Genomic DNA, 21,963 nt, shown 5'->3' on the forward strand with positions numbered 1-21,963 from the left:
TGAAAAAAGCTTTAGTCCATTCATGAAGCACTGAAAAAGAGCTTTAGACCATTCAGCCTTCCTTCATATTTTAAATTCTGACATACAAATTCTGTATGTCTACAAAGACATATCTATAAATGTAATCTAATAAATAAAAATATTCTATTTGTGAAATTAAATGGCCACCAGTCTAAATGATACAGTTGTGGCTAACAAACTTCAAGGAAATAAATAACTATCATGTTACTATTATCATTACTGTGTTATAATTAGCAACAGGGTTTGATAATGCAGTGTCTACATAAACTAATTTATCTGACCTTGACATACGAGGAGTATTTCCGTGAGGAAAGTATTTTGGCTTACTGGTGTGAATTGTTAGTGGGTTAAATTTTCAGAATTGGCTACTTCTGCATGCAATGATGACATGCACTTTCTCTGGGAACAACAATAACGAATAGAAATGAGGTCCATGATGAAATTAAGAGTAGAATTCATTCGAGGAAAACTTTTTATTCAATTCAAATCTGTTATCGTCTCATTTACTGCCCAAAACACTGAAGATCAGGATATATAAAAGAATAATTTTGCCGGTTGTCAATGGTATCTTACTTTGAAGGAACTACATAGATTGTGTTTGAAAACAGGGTGCCCAAGAGGATATATGGACCAAGAAGGGATGAAATACGGGGAATTTAGGATATTGCATGACGAGGAGCTGGGTGAATTGTACGGGTCACCTGGCATAGTGAGAATCGTGAAATCTAAGAGGCTCCGATGGGCTCTACGTAGAGCACGCATGGGGGTCCAAACAGAACTTTGGTGGGAAATCCTTCTGGAAAACGCAACTGTGCAGACGAAGAGGGGGATGGGAGGATAATATCAAGATGGATCTTAGGGAGGTGAGCTGTGAAGATGACAAATGGATGGAGTTGGCTCAGGATCATGGCAGGTGGCGGGCACATGGTACCTTTACAAGTCTATGGAACTTAAAATTAATAATACTGTCGGAGTGGGGAAATTTGAATACTCAAAGCAAGAAGTGACATTAGTAACTGTTGGTTATACTGGTTTCCAATCGGTAAGATGGCAGCAAAGAAGGCAAGATGCATGTGCTTTTGAAAGGAAGTCAATATCGTGACACGAAGAAATGAACAAGAAAACACGAAATGCTTCCGTGGAACTTGGCTTTTTTGAAGGTGTTCGTGGAATAAGGTAAGCTTTTGAATTGTCATTTACTTTTCTGTTCACAAACTTGCTGGACTAACGCTCAGGTTATGGAGTGTAAGTTAGGTTATGTTTGTTTTCTAGTTTCCCGTATACTGCTGTCTGAGAAGACACAGTGCAAAAACGAAAGTGCATATTATAGATATGTCGAGTTTAAGAACCCATAAGCTATGTTAAGTTTAAGAGGCTCCAAAAATTCCAAAGTCAAAATATAATTTTATTGTTTTGATTGAAGGAGGCAGTAAAACAGAAAACATGGAAGTGGCATGAATGAAAGCATCATACTAGCATTTGTATAGAAAGATGACTGTGTAAGGCCTGTCATATAATGAGGCCCTAACCTATAGTTTAGTTGGTTTATTTGAAAGTCCAGTACTCACTAAAAAGACTTCAGAAGTGCTTTAATCCAGGCCAAACAGAATCAGAGGCAAAATTTATGATGGTGTCATGCAAGGAGTTGTATCTCAATTGCAAATAAAAGTTCTGATGATTTAGAGATGCACGCACAGTTAATAAATCATAATAATGTCCAAGGTGATAATTCCTCAGGAAAATGAACAAATTATCAAATACAAAACATGATAACATAAGTACTGCAGAGGGCACCTTCACTTTTCATACATTAATGTATGGTAGCAGAGTGGACAGTTTAGAAGAGAAAACTGTGGGAACCGGGAGACAAGGAGAATCGAGGGTTTTTAAATAGAAGTTGTGAAACTGTGAAGTGGATGGAGCTGTCAGATTCTTGTCCAGTGGTGTGTGTTGGTACTGATCATGTTGAAGCTTTAGCATCTGTCACCAGAGTGTCAGTAAATGTCAGTTGCAAAGGTAATTTAGCTTTGAATTAGGTAAGAACATGAAAAGTTTGGTGAAAAAATAGTGGGAGGAAGGTGTGAACTCACAGCAGCCCTGAGGATGAGAACAGAGATTGTTCTCGAAACGTTGGCAGAATATATGGTTCATTCACCTTGCAGCCACATGATGTAGCTTGTAACCCGAGAGCCTTTCATCAACTTCAGTCGCCGCGAAAGCTTCACTTTACACTCTCCTGATGTTTGTGAGCAGGATAGGGTGTTATTTTAAATAATTCCCTCACAGAGAACTATTATTAACAATTTTTTTATTCCCCTTAACTTCACTGCACAGGGCATAAGTTTTACAGTAAGAATTTGTAGCATGTACTGAGTTTAATTATGAACCAACTAATGATACACTTGATGTCAGCTGTTGTGTATCGAGCATCACTCGACCGAGGTCTCCATTTCGAAACGCCTTGATGAAATAGTGGGCAGCAGCTGAGAGATCTGGTCTCCACACATATTCACTACCTGCAGACACAAACACGTACACAAGAAAACTGAATTCATTATACAGTCACTTGGTCAGCATTTACTGATGTTCCATTCCATTTAAAAAAAACAGTTGTTTGACGCAAGTAGGCCAAATTTGTTCAGGTTCTTTTAATTAAAAATGCTAGAAAACAGACATACAAAGTATTGCATGGCGTTTCAAGATGGCACTGTTCAAACATGTTCAGTGTAGAATTGCTATAAAACAGTTTCTCAAGCTAATTAACACTATGAAACTAAAGCTTGTCTAAAAAATATTTAATAATTCTGTCCATACTGTAAAAGCTTCTGTAATTTTTGAGATCCATGGAGCTGGAAGATAAAATTCAGGACTTTGGGTATCAGGTGCACAGGATCACCAACGCACATAAATCCAAACTGGTGGTAATCATCATCATATTTACATTCCTTTCGTAATTTTTCTTACATACCTGAAGTACTTGTGTCATTTATGATACAAGGATGCCCAGTGGTCATTTTGTAAATAAACCTGGTGGCACCCAAATCAAGAAACAGAGGCAGAAGACATCCTATAATTAAAACAACTCTTCCTAAGAATAAAGTTCTCTTTTTCCACAGGCTGGCCCCCCAAACTAGTCGCTGATATGGTAGTTCTACCTATTTGTCTGTTTCATAACCTGAATATAATTCATGTAAGGGAAGAAAGTAGGAGTTCCTGCATCATTAAGTCATAAGAGGTCTTAACCTTACTTATAAATGATTGTGTCTTCCTCATTTTTGTCACAGAGTGTAAGATCACGACCACTCAAAACATTCTTCATCCACTCTATGAAGACTGTAGATATCAAGGCAAGCCAATTCGAAATCACAGTTACCTCGTTTCAGTGATGAACCATGTGTATATAGCCAGTCAGGGATCATCAATATGTAAGGTTCATGACAAAACATCCTGTCAATGACGTTTAGAGAGGTGAACTGAATTTCTTTACTTAATATAAAAAACAAGATGTTTATGCAGAAGTCCATAAGGGAACAAAAAATACTTTATAAAATATAGTTTAATTGAATAAGCATTTCATTAACATTTCCGTATACCCACGACACAAACATATTAAACATTAATCTAATGAAAGTATCACACAGTGCCAACTTCAAACTGAAAATGTTTTACTCCAGTTCAATGCCATATAGTCTGAGCTACTGATAGCGTCATTAAATAAACCATAAATAAATAAAATAAATTTCGGCAGAAAGTGATATTGCGTTCGTAAAGAAAGCATGTTGACGTGAAGACTCTTACCGACCACATCACGCCGCCGCTGAGCCTTCCCCAGCTTCACAGCACATTTGGTAAGCACAGTTCCGATATCATCTGTTGGTTCATCCAGACCCATGATTTCCAGGTATCTGTACAAGTTACAAAACAACACAAAAGCTGTAGGATAATAAGTGAAGGCTGCGATATTGCATTTAACTCGCTTTCAGAATATTATATGGTCAGCTCTATACCCAGCACAATGTAGACATTACATTACAGCAAAGGACCAAATTCATGAAGCTCCGTCAGCCTTGCATAAGCTCTTAACTTTAAGAATATGCCGGTAAACAAAGTAATGACAGCCCAAATGTTCACCATCACCTGGCCTAAAAACACTGACCTATGTGTAATATTTTGTTACATTATCCTTGGTCTTTTGAGTGCCTGGATTAGAAAAGAATAAAATGATTACTTTACCTGAATTTATTGTTTTTATTCAACCAGTACAAAAGGTAATCTGCAATGATTTCAACACCAACCAAATGATCCTGGAGGCAAGCTGTGGATCAGACAGGTTAGGTTAGGCATTTTACAGACAGATGGATCTAATGTTTGATGACCAGTTACCACTACATAAAACTTCCCAACGAATCTTATTTATCACTTCACCAAAATACAAAACAGAACGACCTAATACGTCTTATATTCTGGTGTCAGCAATTTGACCAACAGTGTTATGTCATTAAAATCTTCATGTGACATTTGAGGAGGTGACTGAGTAAACACTTCAGCTCCTCATGGAAACTGTCCTTTGCATCATCACTTTTATCCTCAGTTGGTGCAGGGCATTCAGAACAATATCACACCAACCACTTCTTAGTATAATACATCCTATGACCAGAAGATGGCTGTCTTCTGGGTTGTTGCGCTGTGTAGTCTGGTAGAAGTTTGCCAACGTTTCAGAGGTCCTTGCTGCCTCCATCATCAGGGTGATCGCCTCTTGAAACATTGTTACCAGACCGCACGATACAACATCCCAGAAGACAGCCATCTTCAAACTCTCCACTGTGAAAACCTCAAATCCTACATCTTATGATTGTCGTATCACTAAGAGACTTTGCCCTCTTAATTGCTGATATGAGTCCCTGATGTATGGAAAGACCAATTCCTAAGTGCTATCCTTTCCCTGCATGACCTCTTATAATCCCACTAAATCTAACTTATATTTAAACCTATAGAGACTCCTGATATACCAAGTTTCAAATCTCATATCCATTTTCTGTTGCTTAGATTATTCCAAAAAAAATCCAAGTCTGAGTTTTTTATGGAGAACCACCACTTGTTGCAATCTGCAACTGCTTATTCAATATTTACAGATCCCTTCCACATCTGCAGGCCTTCTCCTCTGTCTGAAAACTTGGGACGCATCATACCATGACTAAAACGGGCCCACATAACGAGCTACATAATTTATACTCCTCACCAAATAATACTGTGATGATCAAATCACGAAGGTGCATGTGGAACACATGGGGGGGCTTTGAAATGCATACTAAATTTTGGTTGGGAACTCTGAAGGGAAAATACCACCACCTTGAAGACCCAAGCATATATGGGAGGATAATATTAAAATGGATCTTAAGGCGACAGTGTTAGTGTGGACTGGATTCATCAGGCTCAGGAGAAGAACCATTGGTGGGCTCTTGTGAACATGGTAAAAAAACCTTCAGGTTCTATGAATGGCAGGGAATTTGACTACCTGAGCGATTGTACGCTTCTTAGCTCCATGCAATTAGTTTGTCATGACATTATGAGTTAACATGTTGACACAGCGTTTGTGAGCTGTATTAGTGAGGATCAGGATCAAGTATAAGCCAGCACAGGAGTAAAGTCTTCCATGGGTTTCCTCTAGTCCCTACAGTACCTTCAAGTAGGCATTGTCCCTTCTAATTTAATGTATGTAATCCTCCGTTCATCTAAGTTGATGGTATTATCTGCAGTTGATGCAGTAACATTCAGTAATGTACAAATGAAGCAAGCAGCTTCAAAATGAGTGGCCTTAACATAACTAACTAACTAACTAACTAGATGGCTTACCGAACCCGAAGGTTCATCACCGAATTAACCAAAGCCCTCCACCGGACCCTGTCCTGGGCCAACAAAATCCAGTTTCCTTCAACTCCTATCTCGGATAGATCCCGCCTGAGATTATCCTCCCATCTACGTCTAGGTCTCCCCAGCGGTCTCTTCCCTTCAGGTTTCCCAACCAGTACCCGGTGCACACCTCTTGTCCCATCCATGCGCGCTACATGTCCCGCCCATCTCACTCTTCTCGACTTAATCACCCTCACAATACTGGGGGAGCAGTACAGATTTTTAAGCTCGTCATTGTGCAGTTTTCTCCACGCCCCATCGTCTTCCCTCTTAGGCCCAAATATCCTCCTCAACACCCGATTCTCAAACACCTGCAATCTGTGTTCCTCCCTCTGAGTGAGAGACCATGTTTCGCACCCATACAAAACAACAGGCAAGATTATTGTTTTGTATACTTTAATTTTCAGGTTCTTAGAAATCAGACGGGAAGACAAAATATTTTGGACTGAGAAGTAGCAAGCATTTCCGGAATTTAGTCTCCTCCTAACTTCCTCACAAGTATCATTTTGATTTGTTATTGTTGTTCCCAAATATTTGAACTTTGTAACCCTTTCAAAGGATTTATTAGCTACCCTAAGATAATTTTGCCCGCCTGTCTTCTGATGACGAGATACTAACATGTACTTAGTTTTTTCTGAATTTACTTCCAGCCCCACTTGTCTACCAGCCTCTAGTAAAACTTCTGCGTTCCTCTTTATTGTATTTATATCGTCCCCCAATAAATTAACATCATCAGCATATGCCAATAGCTGATGTGTCCCGTTCAATTGCAAACCCTCCTGCCTACCTTGGACCTTCCTGATGGCGTATTCTAGCGCAAAGTTAAAGAGCAAGGGAGACAAAGCATCTCCTTGTTTTAGACCGTTCTTGATGAGGAATGTCTCAGATACATATTTACCTACTCGAATTTTGCTGCAGGTTTCATTTAAGCACATTTTTATTAGACCCACTAGCTTCTTTGGTATACCAAATTCAATAAGAATATTATATAGCACTTCTCTCTTCACAGAGTCATAGGCTTTTTTGAAATCTATAAATAACTGATGTACAGTCCCACCGAACTCCCATTTTTTCTCTAGTATCTGACGAATGCAAAAGATCTGATCAATCGTTGATCTGTTTCGTCTGAACCCACACTGATGATCCCCAATAGTTTCATTCGCATATGGGGTTAATCTTGCCAAAAGAATGTTGGATAGAATTTTGTATGAGGTTGATAGCAGCGATATTCCTCGGTAATTACCACACTCAGTCTTGTCCCCCTTCTTATAAATAGGAATAATTATGGATTCCTTCCATTGATGTGGCATCTCTTCCTTATCCCAAATTAACTGAATAAGCTTATGGATCCTCATATGCAACCCTTTGCCACCTGCTTTAATTAATTCGGCCGGAATCTGATCAATTCCTGGAGATTTATAACTTTTCAACTTCCCAATGGCTAGTTCCACTTCATCTAAGCTAGGTTCTGGCACCAACAGTTCAGCTGTATGCATTTTAATCTGTCTAATATCACCAGTATTATGAACATTTAAGAGCTCGCTAAAGAAATTTTTCCACCTATTCACAATTTTTATTGGATCTGCAAGCAAATTGCCACTATCATCCTTTACCAAATTAGTCTGGGGTTGATATCCTTTCTTAAAGTTATTAATGCCTCTGTACAGGTCTCTGATGTTTTTTTCCTTATTATTTGTCTCAAGTTCAGCAATTTTGCCCTTCAGGTATTCCCTTTTCTTAGTCCTAAAGGTTCTACTAGCCTCACGTCTCACGTTACATAGATTATCCGCATTTGTTTTGTTTGGGTTCTGCAACCATTGAAATTTTGTTTGCTTCCTTCGATCTATTAATTTTGAACATTCTTCATCAAACCACGGTTTATTTTGCTTTCTCCTGTAGTATCCTAGTTTCTCTTTTGCTGAAATTTTGATGCAGTTTCTGACATTTTCCCACTCCCTGTTGATGTCCACACTTTCATTATCCTCATTTGTCTCTAAAATTTGAAACCTATTCGAAATTTCAACTTGATATTGTTCCTTTGCCTCTCCCTCACTTAATTTTTTCAAATCAAATCTTTCTGTGTCAAAATTTTGTTTAGTTCGTCTACTTACTGAAAGCCGCTCCCTCACTTTTGCTACCACCAGATAATGATCAGTGTCGCAATCTGCTCCTCTGAATGATCTCACATCAATTACATTTGTCTGCCTTCTCTTATCTACTAAAACATGATCTATTTGATTGTGTGTTCTGCCATCTGGGGAAGTCCAAGTGTATTTATGAACATCACGGTGTGGAAATTTTGTACTTTTTACAATTAAATCTTTTGACGTAGCGAAGGTCACTGCTCTGACGCCATTATCATTACTAAGTGCATGGAGACTCTCGCTGCCTATTGTGGGTTTGAAGACATCCTCCCTCCCAATTTTTGCATTGAAATCTCCTAGCAGAATTTTCATGTGATACTTGCCAAATGTATCAAATACTGATTCCAATTCTTCATAAAAGCTATCCTTGATATCATCGCTTTTGTCTTCAGTTGGGGCATGAACATTAAGGACAATGATGTCGCACCAACGTCCTTCCAAAATTACGTAAGACAACCTGTCACTAACAAATTCTACTCTCTTAACTGCTGCCCTAATTCTGCTATGAACAAAAAAACCCGTCCCTAGCTGATGATTGTCATTCCCCTTTCCATAGAAAAATGTAAAATTGTCCACTGGGATCGTGCCCTCCCCCTCCCATCGCACTTCCTGCACTGCCACTAAGTCTAACTTATAATTCCCTAATTCCCTACACACTGATTTCAGTGCCCCAGCCCTATAGAGGCTCCTAATGTTCCAGGTACCAAATCTCATGTCCTTTTTCAATTGCCGTGGTCGTGCCAAAGAGTCCGTCCTGATCCGAGGCTTGGTTGATTTTTTCGTAACACATATTTTTTTTAAAGGTGAAAGGTTGTTAGCCCTACACCCAACCCCCAACCTGGAGGACCAGGGTATCACTCTTAGTCTAGCGCATCTCCTTAGACCTGTCCGGCTTGGGTGACCCTACCATGAGCCGAAGCTCAGGCCGGCATAGCCCTAAGGGTCATTTGAGCACGCAAGCCTCCTCACCCGGCAGATTGCCTTCGACAAGGTGGTGATACCTTCGAGAAGGGGCCTTAACATAAGACATATTAAATCATAAAAGAAGGTCACTGTATTCCAAAGAATGGAAGCGGCTTACCACATAAAGCCAGTCGAAGTCCCATCTCAGTGTCTGAAATATTCGGAGTTAGAATACCTGGTGTATCTAACAAATAAACCAGAGGATTATCAGACACTTTAATGCGATTCTGAACACTGCGTGTTATGCCAGCAACTGCACCAACTGGAGCTGCTTTTCCTGTAAAATAACATACGTTGTCATAGTACTAATGAATCCGTGACATAAAAATAAATAAAAAAACACCCCAACTGTGACTAGTCATGTCAATAAAAGGTAAAGTTTTCCCTCTGTATATGAAGGTTTGGTGGTAGAGTTCCATGCATTTTCGACCTTGTCTCTAGAAGCAGTTTGTAACATCCATCGCTGATTGTACTTGGGAATTATACGTCAAATGAATGATTTCATAAGTCTTGTTTTGTTAACATTCTTAGCTGGCTCTTGTATTAATATGCACTGAAACCAAGACGGTGTGTCATATCAGGATGGCGCAGGAGAATTTATAACCTGTGTTGGGCAAGGCCGTGGTCTAGGCAACACGGAGTTTTCCTCCGTGGCATCCCAACAATTACTCCATTCACACACAGAAGAAGGCAATGGCAAACCACTTCTGGATCATCTGCCAAGAACGTATATGAACAGGTCCCAGTCCGAGAAAAGGATGGAAGGATCCTGTTCATATGGACCTGTCGTCAGACAGAACACTAAATAAATAATAAGATGAGGTGGTCTAGCGGTCAGAACGCTGGCCTTGTAATCCTGGGGTCTCGGGTTCGATTCCCGGCGGTGCCCGAATTTATAACTTGTGTTGGGCAAGGCCGTGGTCTAGGCAACACGGAGTTTTCCTCCGTGGCATCCCAACAATTACTCCATTCACACACAGAAGAAGGCAATGGCAAACCACTTCTGGATCATCTGCCAAGAACGTATATGAACAGGTCCCAGTCCGAGAAGAGAAAAGGATGGAAGGATCCTGTTCATATGGACCTGTCGTCAGACAGAACACTAAATAAAAAAAAATAACTGAGGATGAAACCTTCAATCACTACACATTCCAGCATGTTTGTCAAGTGAATATGTATGTGTCATCTGACTAGAGGACATCTTGTTATTAGCACTTTACTAACCGACAAAGAACATACAATCAGGTTTGTATTTAGAAACTCTTAATTTGCTGGTGCCAGGATAAAGAGATGTAAGTCCAAAAGTTGCAATTGAAATATGACTTATTTTACAGGCCACATCTCATATTACCTGTAAATTATCACAAATATGTAGGAAATTGTATAATCATATTTGTGTAAATTGGCGGAAAGTTCAGTAAACCTCATTTGTTGGAACTTTACAAAAATTGTTTTGCTTTTTTTATTTTGTGAGCTTTAAGACTGTACCCTAGCACCAGTAAATTACAAAGATCCAATTCTTTGTCTTATATTATGAAAATTTGTTTTTCTGTACAATTGTCTTGTCTTACTTAGAAAGAAAAAACAAAAGGAATCGATTCATAATATCGGTATAGAGCGGGGAGAGTTGTGGTTCCACAATTGCAACAAGATGGAAAATGAAGATGGCTGTCTTCTGGGTTGTTGCGCCATGTAGTCTGATAGAAGTTTACCGATGTTTCAGAGGTCCTTGCTGCCTCAATCATCAGGGCGATGATGGAGGCAGCAAGGACCTCTGAAATGTTGGTAAACTTCTACCAGACTACACAGCGCAACAACCCAGAAGACAGCCATCTTCAGACTCACCGCTGTGAAAACCTCAAATCCTACAAGATGGAAAACAATTTTATATATACTTTCTCATAACTGTTGATTGTTATGGTGAAGTTTCAGGCTTTATTACAGATGATAAAAGCAAGGAAAACACAATCTACCAAAGATAATGATGAAGGTATTTTTGAACAGTCTGTAATGAGAAGATCTGATGCCAAAAACACTAAATATTCCACAGGAAAACTCACCGCCAGAACAAAATGCACCATTACCACATATATTAATTGGTGATGAACTTTTCCCTTTAAAATATTACTGGATGTAACCTTATCCTTATCGAAAAGCGAAGGGAAAATAAAGTAAAGATTATGTTGTGTAAGGCGTGTGCATTATAGACCACTGGAAATGAATGCAGATACTGTGAAGATAATTTTTTAAGGCCCGCATGTGTCCTGCATAACTATTTATGCAGTTGCAGTCCTAATTATTACAAATTCCTGGAATGTTCACAATCTGTTGTGGGCACTTTCACTAATACAGAAAATGATCCAAGATGAGGGGCGAAAGTGGCTTTCCTCGTACAGCAACTTTACAGTTTTTTTAATAAGTGAGACATGGCACTATGTGATTCAAAACCTCATTGTAAACAATGCAATAAAATGTTCTTAGATGAACCACGAATGCTGAGAGTTACTTGCCTACTCACCTCCTCCACCATCCCGTGTTCTCTTAAGAACCAAAAGGAATCGAGGAGATTTGCCACTGTTTTGAGAAACATGCCACAACAGTTCCTCAATCCAATGTCACAAAACCCACCATTTGAAACTTAAGGCAAAGTATACCTCATACTGCATTAGCCTTAATGCAGTTTTATGTTGCCTCATTTGATAAATGTGACAAAATAAAAACAAAGAGAATGATGTGACTAATATTTCTGTATGTGAATGTATTAATTAACACCACCAATACAAATATTATTTTCATGCTACTAACTTTTCGAAGATGGTTCAAAATTGAGAACAAACTTGCCATACCTTTACCAAGATACTTAGATCGAAGCGCATTTATAAGTGATGATTTTCCAACATTAGGCACACCAATAACCATAACAGAGAAATCCTTTTCTTCACTTCGATTATACCGTTCAGAGGAAGAGACTAATTTCACTACAGCGGGAATGATCTGGAAAATAAGAGAGCCGCGTAAGTTTACCAAACATGAGGGCGCATAACTTTGTTTTAGGAGGTATTATTACGGCAGGATTTCTGTCACAGATAAGTGCTATGATCTTTCCATACACCGTATTTGCTAAGCTGTAATATGCACCAAGATATAAAAGGCCTATGAGGCAAATCTTCAGGCCAAGTTCTGACAAGCTTTTCAGTTAATACTCAATGCTGACATTTCAGTTTCCTGTCTGTTAACGTGTTAAATGTCGTTTTATTGACAAGATTCTTTGTACTGTTTACAATGCTCAGAGCTCTGAGATAAACTTATCAATGATTTATGCGGAACTCTTGCACAAACTGAGTTAATAAAAAATTTTGCAAGGTAGACCATTTCTCTTATCGCCACTGCTAACTCATCCGGGTAACCTGCACTTTCTGTCACAGCTGACTGTGAGCTCAGCATAGCTCAGAGTTCACAGTATTATGGCTCACCCAGTACTTCAACCATCTGTATGCACTGTCACCCTCCCCTACTTATCCAACCCAGACGCTATCCTTTCTCCCTCCCCCTCAGTTGACGCTGTTCACCTGTTTGTTCACGTGAAGCTGGACTGTCATTCTGAGTTTCATCTTGACCATAGCAGCATCAGACCAGCAAGGAGAACCTCGCTGGACTTTGAGTTTGTATGCCCTAAAGGTGGTGGTGCATTCTAATTTACATTAGGTTCGTGTATTTCAAGTTAGCTTTGGATTTAACATCGAGTCCACCTCTGCAAAAGCACTTGATTAGTGAACTGGTTCTACTTATTAGAAATTTATTGTCATTTCTTGTTCATTTGTATGTGTTTCTCTTTCTTGACTGCTGTCCAGAGGTTGTAAATACTTTACTACTTTGAACCACAGAATTCCAGTCATTGTGGTTCTGGCTGTGTGGGGAAAAGTGCATAAATTGTGGCCACAGCGTGGCTCGTTATATTATGCTTGTTTATTCTGTGGAGGTGATTACCCCTTCACAATTACACTGTATGAGAAAACTAGCTTGGAGGTGTGGCCAAATGGGTTGTTTCATATGGGCTTTGTAGGTGCAGGAAACAGAATGTATCCTTACAAATAAAAAATGGTAGCGCATCATAGTTTCCTTTTAACCAACTACGAAGTGAGGCAAATAATGCAGTGAGCAGAAAGACCGTGCCCTGGCACAGCTGACAAATAATTTCTCTGCAGTTAGATGTGATAGTCTCGATCTATTTCAAAATTATATGGCAGTACTTTCATGGTGAGATTTCAGATTCTCATGTTGGCAAGTATGATCGCAGCTGTCTTCTTGGATGTTGTGCCATGCAGTCTGGTGGATATCGCCTGACATTTTATAGGAGCTCACTGCCTCCACCCAGATTGAAAAGGCATGTTGGTCAATATCCCAGAAGACAGCCATCTTAAAATACTTTCAAGTCCAAAAATTATTTTTTCCATCACCCTCGGTACCAACCTGTTTCATTCCTGGGCATTTACTATCCTTACAATTGGAATAAAATATGTGGTTAAAGCCATCTTTCCTCAAGACAGCTTCCACTTCTGATTTCATCTGCAGGTCTGAGAGATCTTTCTTATTTAGAACAAGTATGTGAGGTTTCACTCCACTCACAGTGTGACGGAAATTAGGATTACGTCCAGATAGAGGTATCTGCCCTGAGTTAAGGAAAGTTACATACATTTTACAGTGTTTAGGGCAGGGACAAGTAGTTACTGTGCCTAAACACAACGGAATGATGGCGCACAGGGATACAGAGGTTATGCTCCATTCATTCAAGATGTCAGCACTAGATGCAGATGGTGGTCAGTTTCACAATTGGGTCCTTTTACCCCAGTAGCCATTGAATTGTAAGATGGGTAAGCCTAATTTACTCTTCACAAGACCAAGCACTTCTCAATATTATTTTCTTCTAAGAAAATAGTTCACATTTCATTGCCCAAACCAGCTGGTTTAAAGATTAGGGAAATAATTACTGTTTTGTATGAGAATCAAATGCAACGCACAAATAAACTTTGTAGGGGATAGCTCAGTCAGTATAGTGACTAGCTACGGGCTGGACGACCGGGGTTCGATCCCCGACGGGGGCAGAGGATTTTTCCTCTAGACTCTGCGTCCAGACCGGCTCTGGGGCCCACCCAGCCTCCTCTACAATGGGTACCGGGGTCCTTTCCCGGGGGTAAATCCGGCCGGGGCGTGATGCTGACCACTCACCCCCATCTAGTGCCGAGGTCAAGGAAGAGAGGAGCTATACCTCCACTCACCCCAAACGCCTACATGGCGTATAGTGGGACAAACTTTACTTTACTTAGGTGAAATACTAGGGTACTGACTGTTATGACAGGTGGTATACATACTTACCACTTTCCATAATCTTTACATAATAGGAACATTAATTTCATACATTTCTTGGTGATGAAAACTGCGTGATATAATGAACAGTGCCATTAGGTAATTCAAAGCCTGCATACTGTGTGGCTGCTTATGACATGAACCATATTAGATAAGCAGAAGGTTAAGACAACTCACGCATACAAAGAGCAGTGGCACTGTATTGAGGTATAAAATGTACAATAGGGCTTCGTCATTTTTCCTCCATATAACTGGAAATGTGAAAAGCAATGGGGCTGACAAGAACAGTATTACTTCGTTGTTGTTGCGGAGAGCCCCCGTTTCTACAAAGCATGAAGCAGATGCACGTATAGCAGAAGCGTACATTTGTGCTTGCCTCCTAAGTCAATAACATAAACAAACTTGTATACTGATTTCCCATCACAACGCAATCAAAGACATGGTCATCATAGGTCTAAAGATGTTAACATCGTTAATATAAAAGGATACACGAGCATCGTGGACTTCTATTACACAGTCTACCAGCTTCAGTCTTTGTTGCATCTGTCGTAAACCTGAACAAACATATTAATGTATAATACTGGCTGAAGGACATACACCGATGAAAATGTTACAATATTATGAGCAACATCTTCCAGGTTAAAGATCTAACAGTTGATTTTATTACTGACATTTACACTGAACCATACTTTGTGAACAGAAGCGTAACTTTAATCAAAAACATCAACAAAATGGATGAACTCCATGGAGTAGAACTTTTCTTGGGACGTGAGCAACTGCTTTTTTATCAAGAAATTCCCTGCCCTGTATGGAACCATAAGGTTCATGACCACAATCATAAAACCCCACCAACACTAGAGGTCACTTCACCATTATAAGTACTTTCTGCATAAAGAAAAATAAAATGGCAACTCTTTGAATTATATACATAGTTGTTAACTGACAAGGACTCTTGTGAACACAGTTATGAACCTATGGGTTCCTTAAAATGGAAGGAATTTCTTCACTAGCCAAGCATACTTTTTGCTTCTCAAGAAGGACTTGACTACATGGCTAGTAATAACTGATGAACCACTGTGACAAGCAAAATTCATTATGGCAAAAGACCACGCCTACAGATTCAGTAGTAACATTTTTTATGATACACTGAGCGTATAACAGACAAATCATTCATTCTATATATCTATGCTAAGAGAAACTGGAACAAATATATTTCAAGTGACAGGATTACTAATGAATTGCAAAGGATATGAATGGAAACAGTCATGGTCTTGTTGCAAGGTACTATCCTGACACTTGCCTGGAGGGACTGAGGAAAACCTTAAGCATAGACCATCTGAACACTAAGAATCAGGGCCTTCTGAAATGAAGTACAGGTTCTAACCACTTAGCCATGATGCTCAGTATCATGTCACCTATAACTGTATAGAATTATAACATTCCTTATTTAAAGATTCTCTTCATCTGAACTAACTACATCAATATTCAGTATTAAGTTCTTGTAGTCAGGCCCTGCAGCCTGTTTAATAAAACAACACGGAAACGCTAACAGACTAACATCTATGTCTTTAGCATGATTCGAACCCGCGAATCCAGTATCCGGGCCGCAAATGAAATCGGCAAAACATGTAATCGAATATATGTATAATTACTTGACAATTCTGTGTCAAGTAAGATGAAATACGATCAACAAACACGTGACGTATTTCGATTTGAAGGTAACCTGTCAAGACCCTACCTTTACCCATATGACCTGGGAACCATCGTAGAACATCTTTGTTTACTACACGAAAAGTTTCTCGAAAATTGTACAGTGAGTTAGCCACCCTTTGTGCCATATCACACCAAACATAGATGTAACTCAAAGGTATATACTAGCACTTCTTGTAAATTATGTAGTCATGTTTTTTAAGTGTAACAGAGGTGGCTGGTTAGGTTATGGTTGACATATAAACAAATAACCACGAGTTATTACTACATACAGTGGATACCAACATAGTACACAATATACTAACAGAAATTGAAAAGTTACAGCTTTCAACCACAAGATGGCAGAAGAATATCATGTTTAGCAGATAGCAGAAGACACAACATATTTCTTTTGTTCCTTTGCATGTTATTTCGGACTATTCTGTGTAAATATTGCCTGTGGTCGTATGTTGTCTGCGGATATAGCATTGATTTATTGATTTTCACGTTGGTACTGTCTGTGGTGTTGGGGTTTTGCATAGTAAAAGGTTGGCGCCGTACACTTGCACGTTTTCAAATTGTTATCAAAGTTGTAACTTAGAACTTCAGGTGAGTTTCGCGTTCAGTCAAAAATATTACACTGGTAGAATAGGATTTATTTACATTCCATATATCCTTCATAGGCCATGCTATGAAACATGTCATAGCAAAAATACAATACTTGCTTCTAATACAAATATAAATTGCATGACAGGAATTTGGGCCCATTACCTATCCCCTATATGATACATAAGTGAATTAGTTATCCAGTATATTTTGTTTTAGCAGTATTACAGGCCTGTGTGGCATCTACTAAATGCTAGAGTAAATATTTACAGTAAAGAAGGCAGGCACAAACTGGTAAGCAAACCCCCCCTATGTGACACTGACATGTTTCTAGTGAACCTTGATTTTTCATAGCTTAGAAGATGCTGGGTCTCAACAAAATACAGTTAAAGCTTCGGGAGTTCCAGATGTAGTGTATTTTGAGGACAGAAGTTGTATACATCAGAGACTGAGCCCAGCAGACATCCACTTAAAATGCATGTATCAGAGGCTTCATATTTTGAATGTGGTCCATCAGGAATAAATGAAAAAACATCTGGTTGTACTGAAACTGACACTGTTCATAGTGGCTCTAATGATATTGCCAGCATAGGTGAATGCATTGTGAAAAGGGTCCAGAAATCTAATCAGTCAGAGCATGAAACTTCCTCAGGAAAAGCCAGAGATTTTAACATATCTTCCGAGATCTTGGATAAGGAGGAACTGAGATGGGATGAACAACGTAAAGATACATCAGGTGTTGACAGGAAATGCCAAAAGGTTGAAATTGATGAGCCTATTGAACCCCATGAAGATACTGAACAAAGACATGGAGCTGATGAGCAGGAAAGCAATTTGACAGTTGCATCAAGTAAATTCAAAGGACTAGAACTTCAAACTGCAGATAGCACTGAACCATCATCTTCAACCCAGTCATCCCTGAGTGACGCTGCATTAACGTCTTTTGGAGTGGCAGTAGTTGAGACTTCATTGTGTGATGTGCAGGGTTCTTCATCACCCTCAGATGTACAGCCTAAGAAACGTACGTATGTTTGTGTTTTATATATATGTCAATTCATGATTTGTTACCTGAGATGTGCTACTCCAATTCATGCCTTGCTCTCTGTACCCTGAGTTATCCTCTTTCTTTAAACAACCACTTAACCTCTCTTCCTGACCATGTGGTTGACAGAAATAAATCCATCATCTGTTTTCCTAATGATGTGGTTGGAAAAAACAATAACATCAGGGCGTGTCCTCAGTAAATCATTCGTGTGATAACATTTTTTATTAGGTGTTAAGCATGTGCTGTCCTGTTGTTTGTGTAATGAACTCAGTATAATAAATTCTTCTCGGAATATCGGCTGTGTAAGGTCCTGAGGGTACAGTCACAGTACCCTGAGGATGAAGATGATTCTCAAAACGTCAGTGTTTTATTCATTAAGCCACCTTAGACATCTGGTAGCCTGAGAAGAATTTATTATACTTAATCGCTATGAAAGCTTCAGATCATACATGAACTCAGTAATTTGTAATTTCTTAGTACTCCAGTTGCAACTTGAGTTTTATTTTGGTTTGAAGAGATTGGTTTTGTAGTTATTTAGTGTATTGCATTGGTAAATACAAACATAATGATTTAGTTCATTTTTTAATCTGCAAGAGCCCATGTATGATGATCCAAGGCTCCCCAGGGGATGGACAAGAAAAGTTACTCAGAGAAAGAAGGGTGCAACAACTGGAAAATTTGATGTCTATATTTTAAGGTAAGAAGCTGAAGACTGTTTTACAGTGTGAATTATCCCTTGTCGTCTTCTGATGCCTTCATTCCTCATTTCACCACACAACATGTCATACTATGAATTCCATATTTTTTTAGTATCTGTAAATGGACATTCATTTCTTGATATCTGAAATTCATTTCTAATAAGTGCTGTCTTTGTCCTAATCTGGGCTAACAAATTTGCCAAATTCTGTTTGTGCTGTTTGCCTCAAAAGTTGGAAGTCATGTTGCTTGTCTTCTTATCAGGTAGCCGTTATCTAAAGAAAGACATGACAAAACATGTCATAGGATTAAATAAAGTTAAATCTCAGATAGAAACTGTGAAATGATGCAACATTCTGTCAGAGAAACCCAGGAAACGAACATTTTATTTTGGGAACGAAGGGGAAGGATGTGGTGACACGAAATGCCAACATTTGATTCCTCTGTCATTTACCAGATATTTTCTTTTCAGTCCCGAAGGAAAGAAATTCCGCTCAAAAAGGGAGTTGGAACGTTTTCTGCTTGCAACTGGTTCAGGTCTGAGTGCTAATGACATTGATTTTTCTGTGAATGGAAAATGTATCAAAGTAGAAGGTAAAAGTACATTTCCTGCTATTAAAATTTATTATGTAATGTTACTATTGAAAAATATTTCATTAGGTGGAGTTCATTTATTGACACATATGACTGAATACTTGAGGTCCAATTTTTTCTGTCTTACAAAATTTTCTGTGTGGTTTTACTATGCAGGAAAACCAGGAATTCTTGACAGTGCAGTTCAGGGTTTGGATGTAATTGATGGAAGAGTCGTACACGTTGAAATGCCTTCAGAATTATCCACACACCTTAGCTGCAAGACTGTCCCAGATATCAGTGTGCAGGAACGTTCTAAGACTGAGGAGGCAGATAAATTGATACAGAATTTCTCGCCTTCCAGTTTGATAACAAGCGAACCTTTGGGTATATCTCGAAGAGTAACGAGTTCTTATTTCACTGCTCATGGAGTTTCTAAAAGACTTTTAAGAACAGTTCGTGATTCTGATATAAGCAGCAAGAAGATCAATAAAGTTTACAATTCCAGTTTTCTAGAAAGTGAGCCAACGTTGCTGTATGAAAGAATTTGCAAAGAAGTGACTGAAGACAGGGTTCCTCCACAATTTGATGATAAGAAGATCCGGGCTAGTGTTAATCACTTGATTTACAAAGCTTCTCCCTGTAATAAAAGTACATTCAAGATGAACTTAATGACAAAGTGGACACCACCTCGCTCTCCTTTCAATCTGGTGCAAGAACACCTGTACCATGATCCGTGGCAGCTGCTTGTCGCTACAATCTTTCTCAATCGGACTCAGGGTAAGATCTCGTACATTTTATATTCTGTACACAGTTTTAGAGGTAGGTATTTGAGTTTTGTAGTGCAGTCATTGGTACACATGTTAGTGTTAGTTAAGAGACCAGAGTTTCTCAAATTCTGATTCATGGATCAGAACCAGTTTTCAGTCCAGCCATATTTGTCTGTGTGTGACTTCCCTGACTGATACTGCTACTACCATCTCCTCACAAGTTGTCCGTTTCTGTTGTAGTGTGCCCTTCATTTCATGTCCTGTCAATTGTTTGGGCTTGTTTTCCTACCAAAATAAGATTCCTAATATTAAGTTTAATATAGCTGGCTTGTCCCTTACTGTCAGTGTCATGCAAGTCATTTTAGAATATTTTCATTCGTGTTGGTATGCCCACATCCATAGTTAAAAAATCTGTCTGTAGTTCATTCTAGGTCAGCTCGAAGAAAATGAAAGCTGCAGTAGAAGCAATGGAATATATCTTACTGGATTATGAACAGTGTTATTAATTTTCAGGTGAAGTCGCCCTTCCTGCACTGTTCAAATTTTTTACCACCTGGCCAACACCTGAATCAGTTATAGATGCAAATCAGTTCGACATTGCTCAGTTCTTGCGTCCACTGGGTCTACAAGACACTCGTGCTTATGCTATCAAGCGAATGTCCCGTAAGTACAGACACCCATTAAGTTCGTGAATAAGATTTCCAGTGAACTTTTAAATTATGTCACGAATTTGCACTTCACAATGTTTTCTTATTTCAGGAGATTATGTGACAAAGAACTGGAAGACTGCAAAAGAGCTGTTTGGAATTGGGAAGTATGGTAATGACTCGTACAAGATTTTTTGCATCAATCAGTGGAAGTCAGTAAGGCCAACAGATGTGAAACTCAAGAGCTATGTGGACTGGCTATGGATCAATCACAAATCTCTTGGTTTATCGTGAACGTCATGTCTTACGAGTTAAGGTGCTTTGGCTAAACATTGGCCAGATAGGAATTAGAGTTGCCAACATAGATTAATCATCTTGCCTCATACTTTTAAATATGTGTCAACCAAAAGACAGCACCGCTGTGAATACCTCAAATCCTACATGCGTCAACCAGTGTGCCTCATCCTTCGTTGCCTGCCTCTGTCTTCTAAGTCTTCGTGTTCAAACAATTTTCCAAGTCTTCAGGAGACATTACGTGTCTTCCTCCATCGACAACCATTCAACATTCTCAAGAAGAAATTACAACAAGAATTCTCATTTACTTATTATCTTTACCAAAACTATCGGACATGGGCCATCAAGAGTAAGAAGTAGTCTTCATGGAGAAATCCTCACTGTTTCAAAGAACACTGAGAAGAAGAAACAGAAAACCAGAACCATGAAGAATAATTTCAAGAAAATAATTCTGATTCCAAATTCAAGTTCTCATCAAGATGATGATGACTGCTGTAAAGAATGTAAGAATATTATTAGTAATGAAAGAAAAATGCAGCTGTATTATTTATGCTTGGTTACATATGGAGCACCGTTCATCACATAAGTGCCAAGGGTGTCATTCATTTTTATTAAGACAACCATACATATAACAAACTTGATGATAAGTCCTGCTGCTTTCTGTTTGTAAAAATATATAATAACAAAAGGTGGGGCAACATTGCCTATTTTACCGTGTATGATGCCTTTTTTAAGAAATTAAAGCTTGTGGATAAAATTCATATTATGATGAAGTTATGTGAAAAAGTTGCTAGCACCAAACTAGCTCTACGGATTGGGCACAGCAAAGTAGTTTTTACCAGAGGATGGAGACAGACTCGTCTCTGAAACATCATAAAAAGTAAGAAAAGAATAAACTAATAAAAGAAAAGGTAAGAGACTGATAAATACAAATAAAAGCTTGAAATATATTTATTATTTTGTAAGCTTATGTAAATTAGAATCAGGACCCACCAGATAGGTATGATGGCTCTTTATGTTGCCGACTTACTGTTTTTTTAATTCCTGACCCAAGTCTGATGATTTATCTTTGTTAGTAGTAACCAGTTACATCTTAGATGGAATGCCTGACAGTTGCATTTGGCAATATGAAATTTAACTCTATGCAGTTTTGCATTAGACATACATTTTGTTGTCTAGGTGCCCCACCATAAGGCACAAACCTGCAGTATTCTTATTTAAATAATATACAGTTAACCCTC

At 38.8% G+C, this 21,963-nt stretch overlaps 2 protein-coding genes across 6 annotated transcripts; one reads left to right on the forward strand and one right to left on the reverse strand.

Moving 5' to 3' along the window:
- Positions 1–742: 742 nt before the first annotated feature.
- LOC110834799 (methyl-CpG-binding domain protein 4) lies at positions 743–21,483 on the forward strand. Of its 3 annotated transcripts, none has more exons than XM_087354261.1 (7): positions 743–1,197; positions 17,052–17,718; positions 18,337–18,439; positions 18,911–19,032; positions 19,189–19,791; positions 20,295–20,444; positions 20,541–21,483. In XM_087354261.1, the coding sequence occupies exons 2-7, from the start codon at positions 17,172–17,174 to the stop codon at positions 20,720–20,722; spliced, it is 1,707 nt and encodes a 568-aa protein (XP_087210387.1). In that variant the 5' UTR covers positions 743–1,197; positions 17,052–17,171; the 3' UTR covers positions 20,723–21,483. The 3 variants fall into 3 exon arrangements, with proteins under 3 accessions (XP_087210387.1, XP_021930015.2, XP_021930023.2); XM_022074323.2 differs by lacking the exon at positions 743–1,197 and adding an exon at positions 16,442–16,700; XM_022074331.2 differs by lacking the exon at positions 743–1,197 and adding an exon at positions 16,442–16,700 and having other exon boundaries at positions 17,057–17,718.
- On the reverse strand, positions 2,313–16,439 carry LOC110834809 (mitochondrial GTPase 1). Of its 3 annotated transcripts, none has more exons than XM_022074361.2 (8): positions 16,418–16,439; positions 14,892–14,956; positions 13,509–13,703; positions 11,885–12,032; positions 9,157–9,315; positions 4,255–4,336; positions 3,820–3,926; positions 2,313–2,537 (listed from the first exon to the last, which is right to left on the reverse strand). In XM_022074361.2, the coding sequence occupies exons 2-8, from the start codon at positions 14,943–14,945 to the stop codon at positions 2,401–2,403; spliced, it is 882 nt and encodes a 293-aa protein (XP_021930053.2). In that variant the 5' UTR covers positions 14,946–14,956; positions 16,418–16,439; the 3' UTR covers positions 2,313–2,400. The 3 variants fall into 3 exon arrangements, with proteins under 3 accessions (XP_021930053.2, XP_021930044.2, XP_021930037.2); XM_022074352.2 differs by lacking the exon at positions 16,418–16,439 and adding an exon at positions 16,141–16,409 and having other exon boundaries at positions 3,824–3,926; XM_022074345.2 differs by lacking the exon at positions 16,418–16,439 and adding an exon at positions 16,141–16,409.
- Positions 21,484–21,963: the final 480 nt, after the last annotated feature.

The sequence above is a fragment of the Zootermopsis nevadensis genome, unplaced genomic scaffold, assembly GCF_977971745.1.
Source record: "Zootermopsis nevadensis isolate Lab colony 2312 unplaced genomic scaffold, Znev_1.0 Znev_ptg000023l, whole genome shotgun sequence".
In the NCBI taxonomy this organism is placed as follows: domain Eukaryota; kingdom Metazoa; phylum Arthropoda; class Insecta; order Blattodea; family Termopsidae; genus Zootermopsis; species Zootermopsis nevadensis.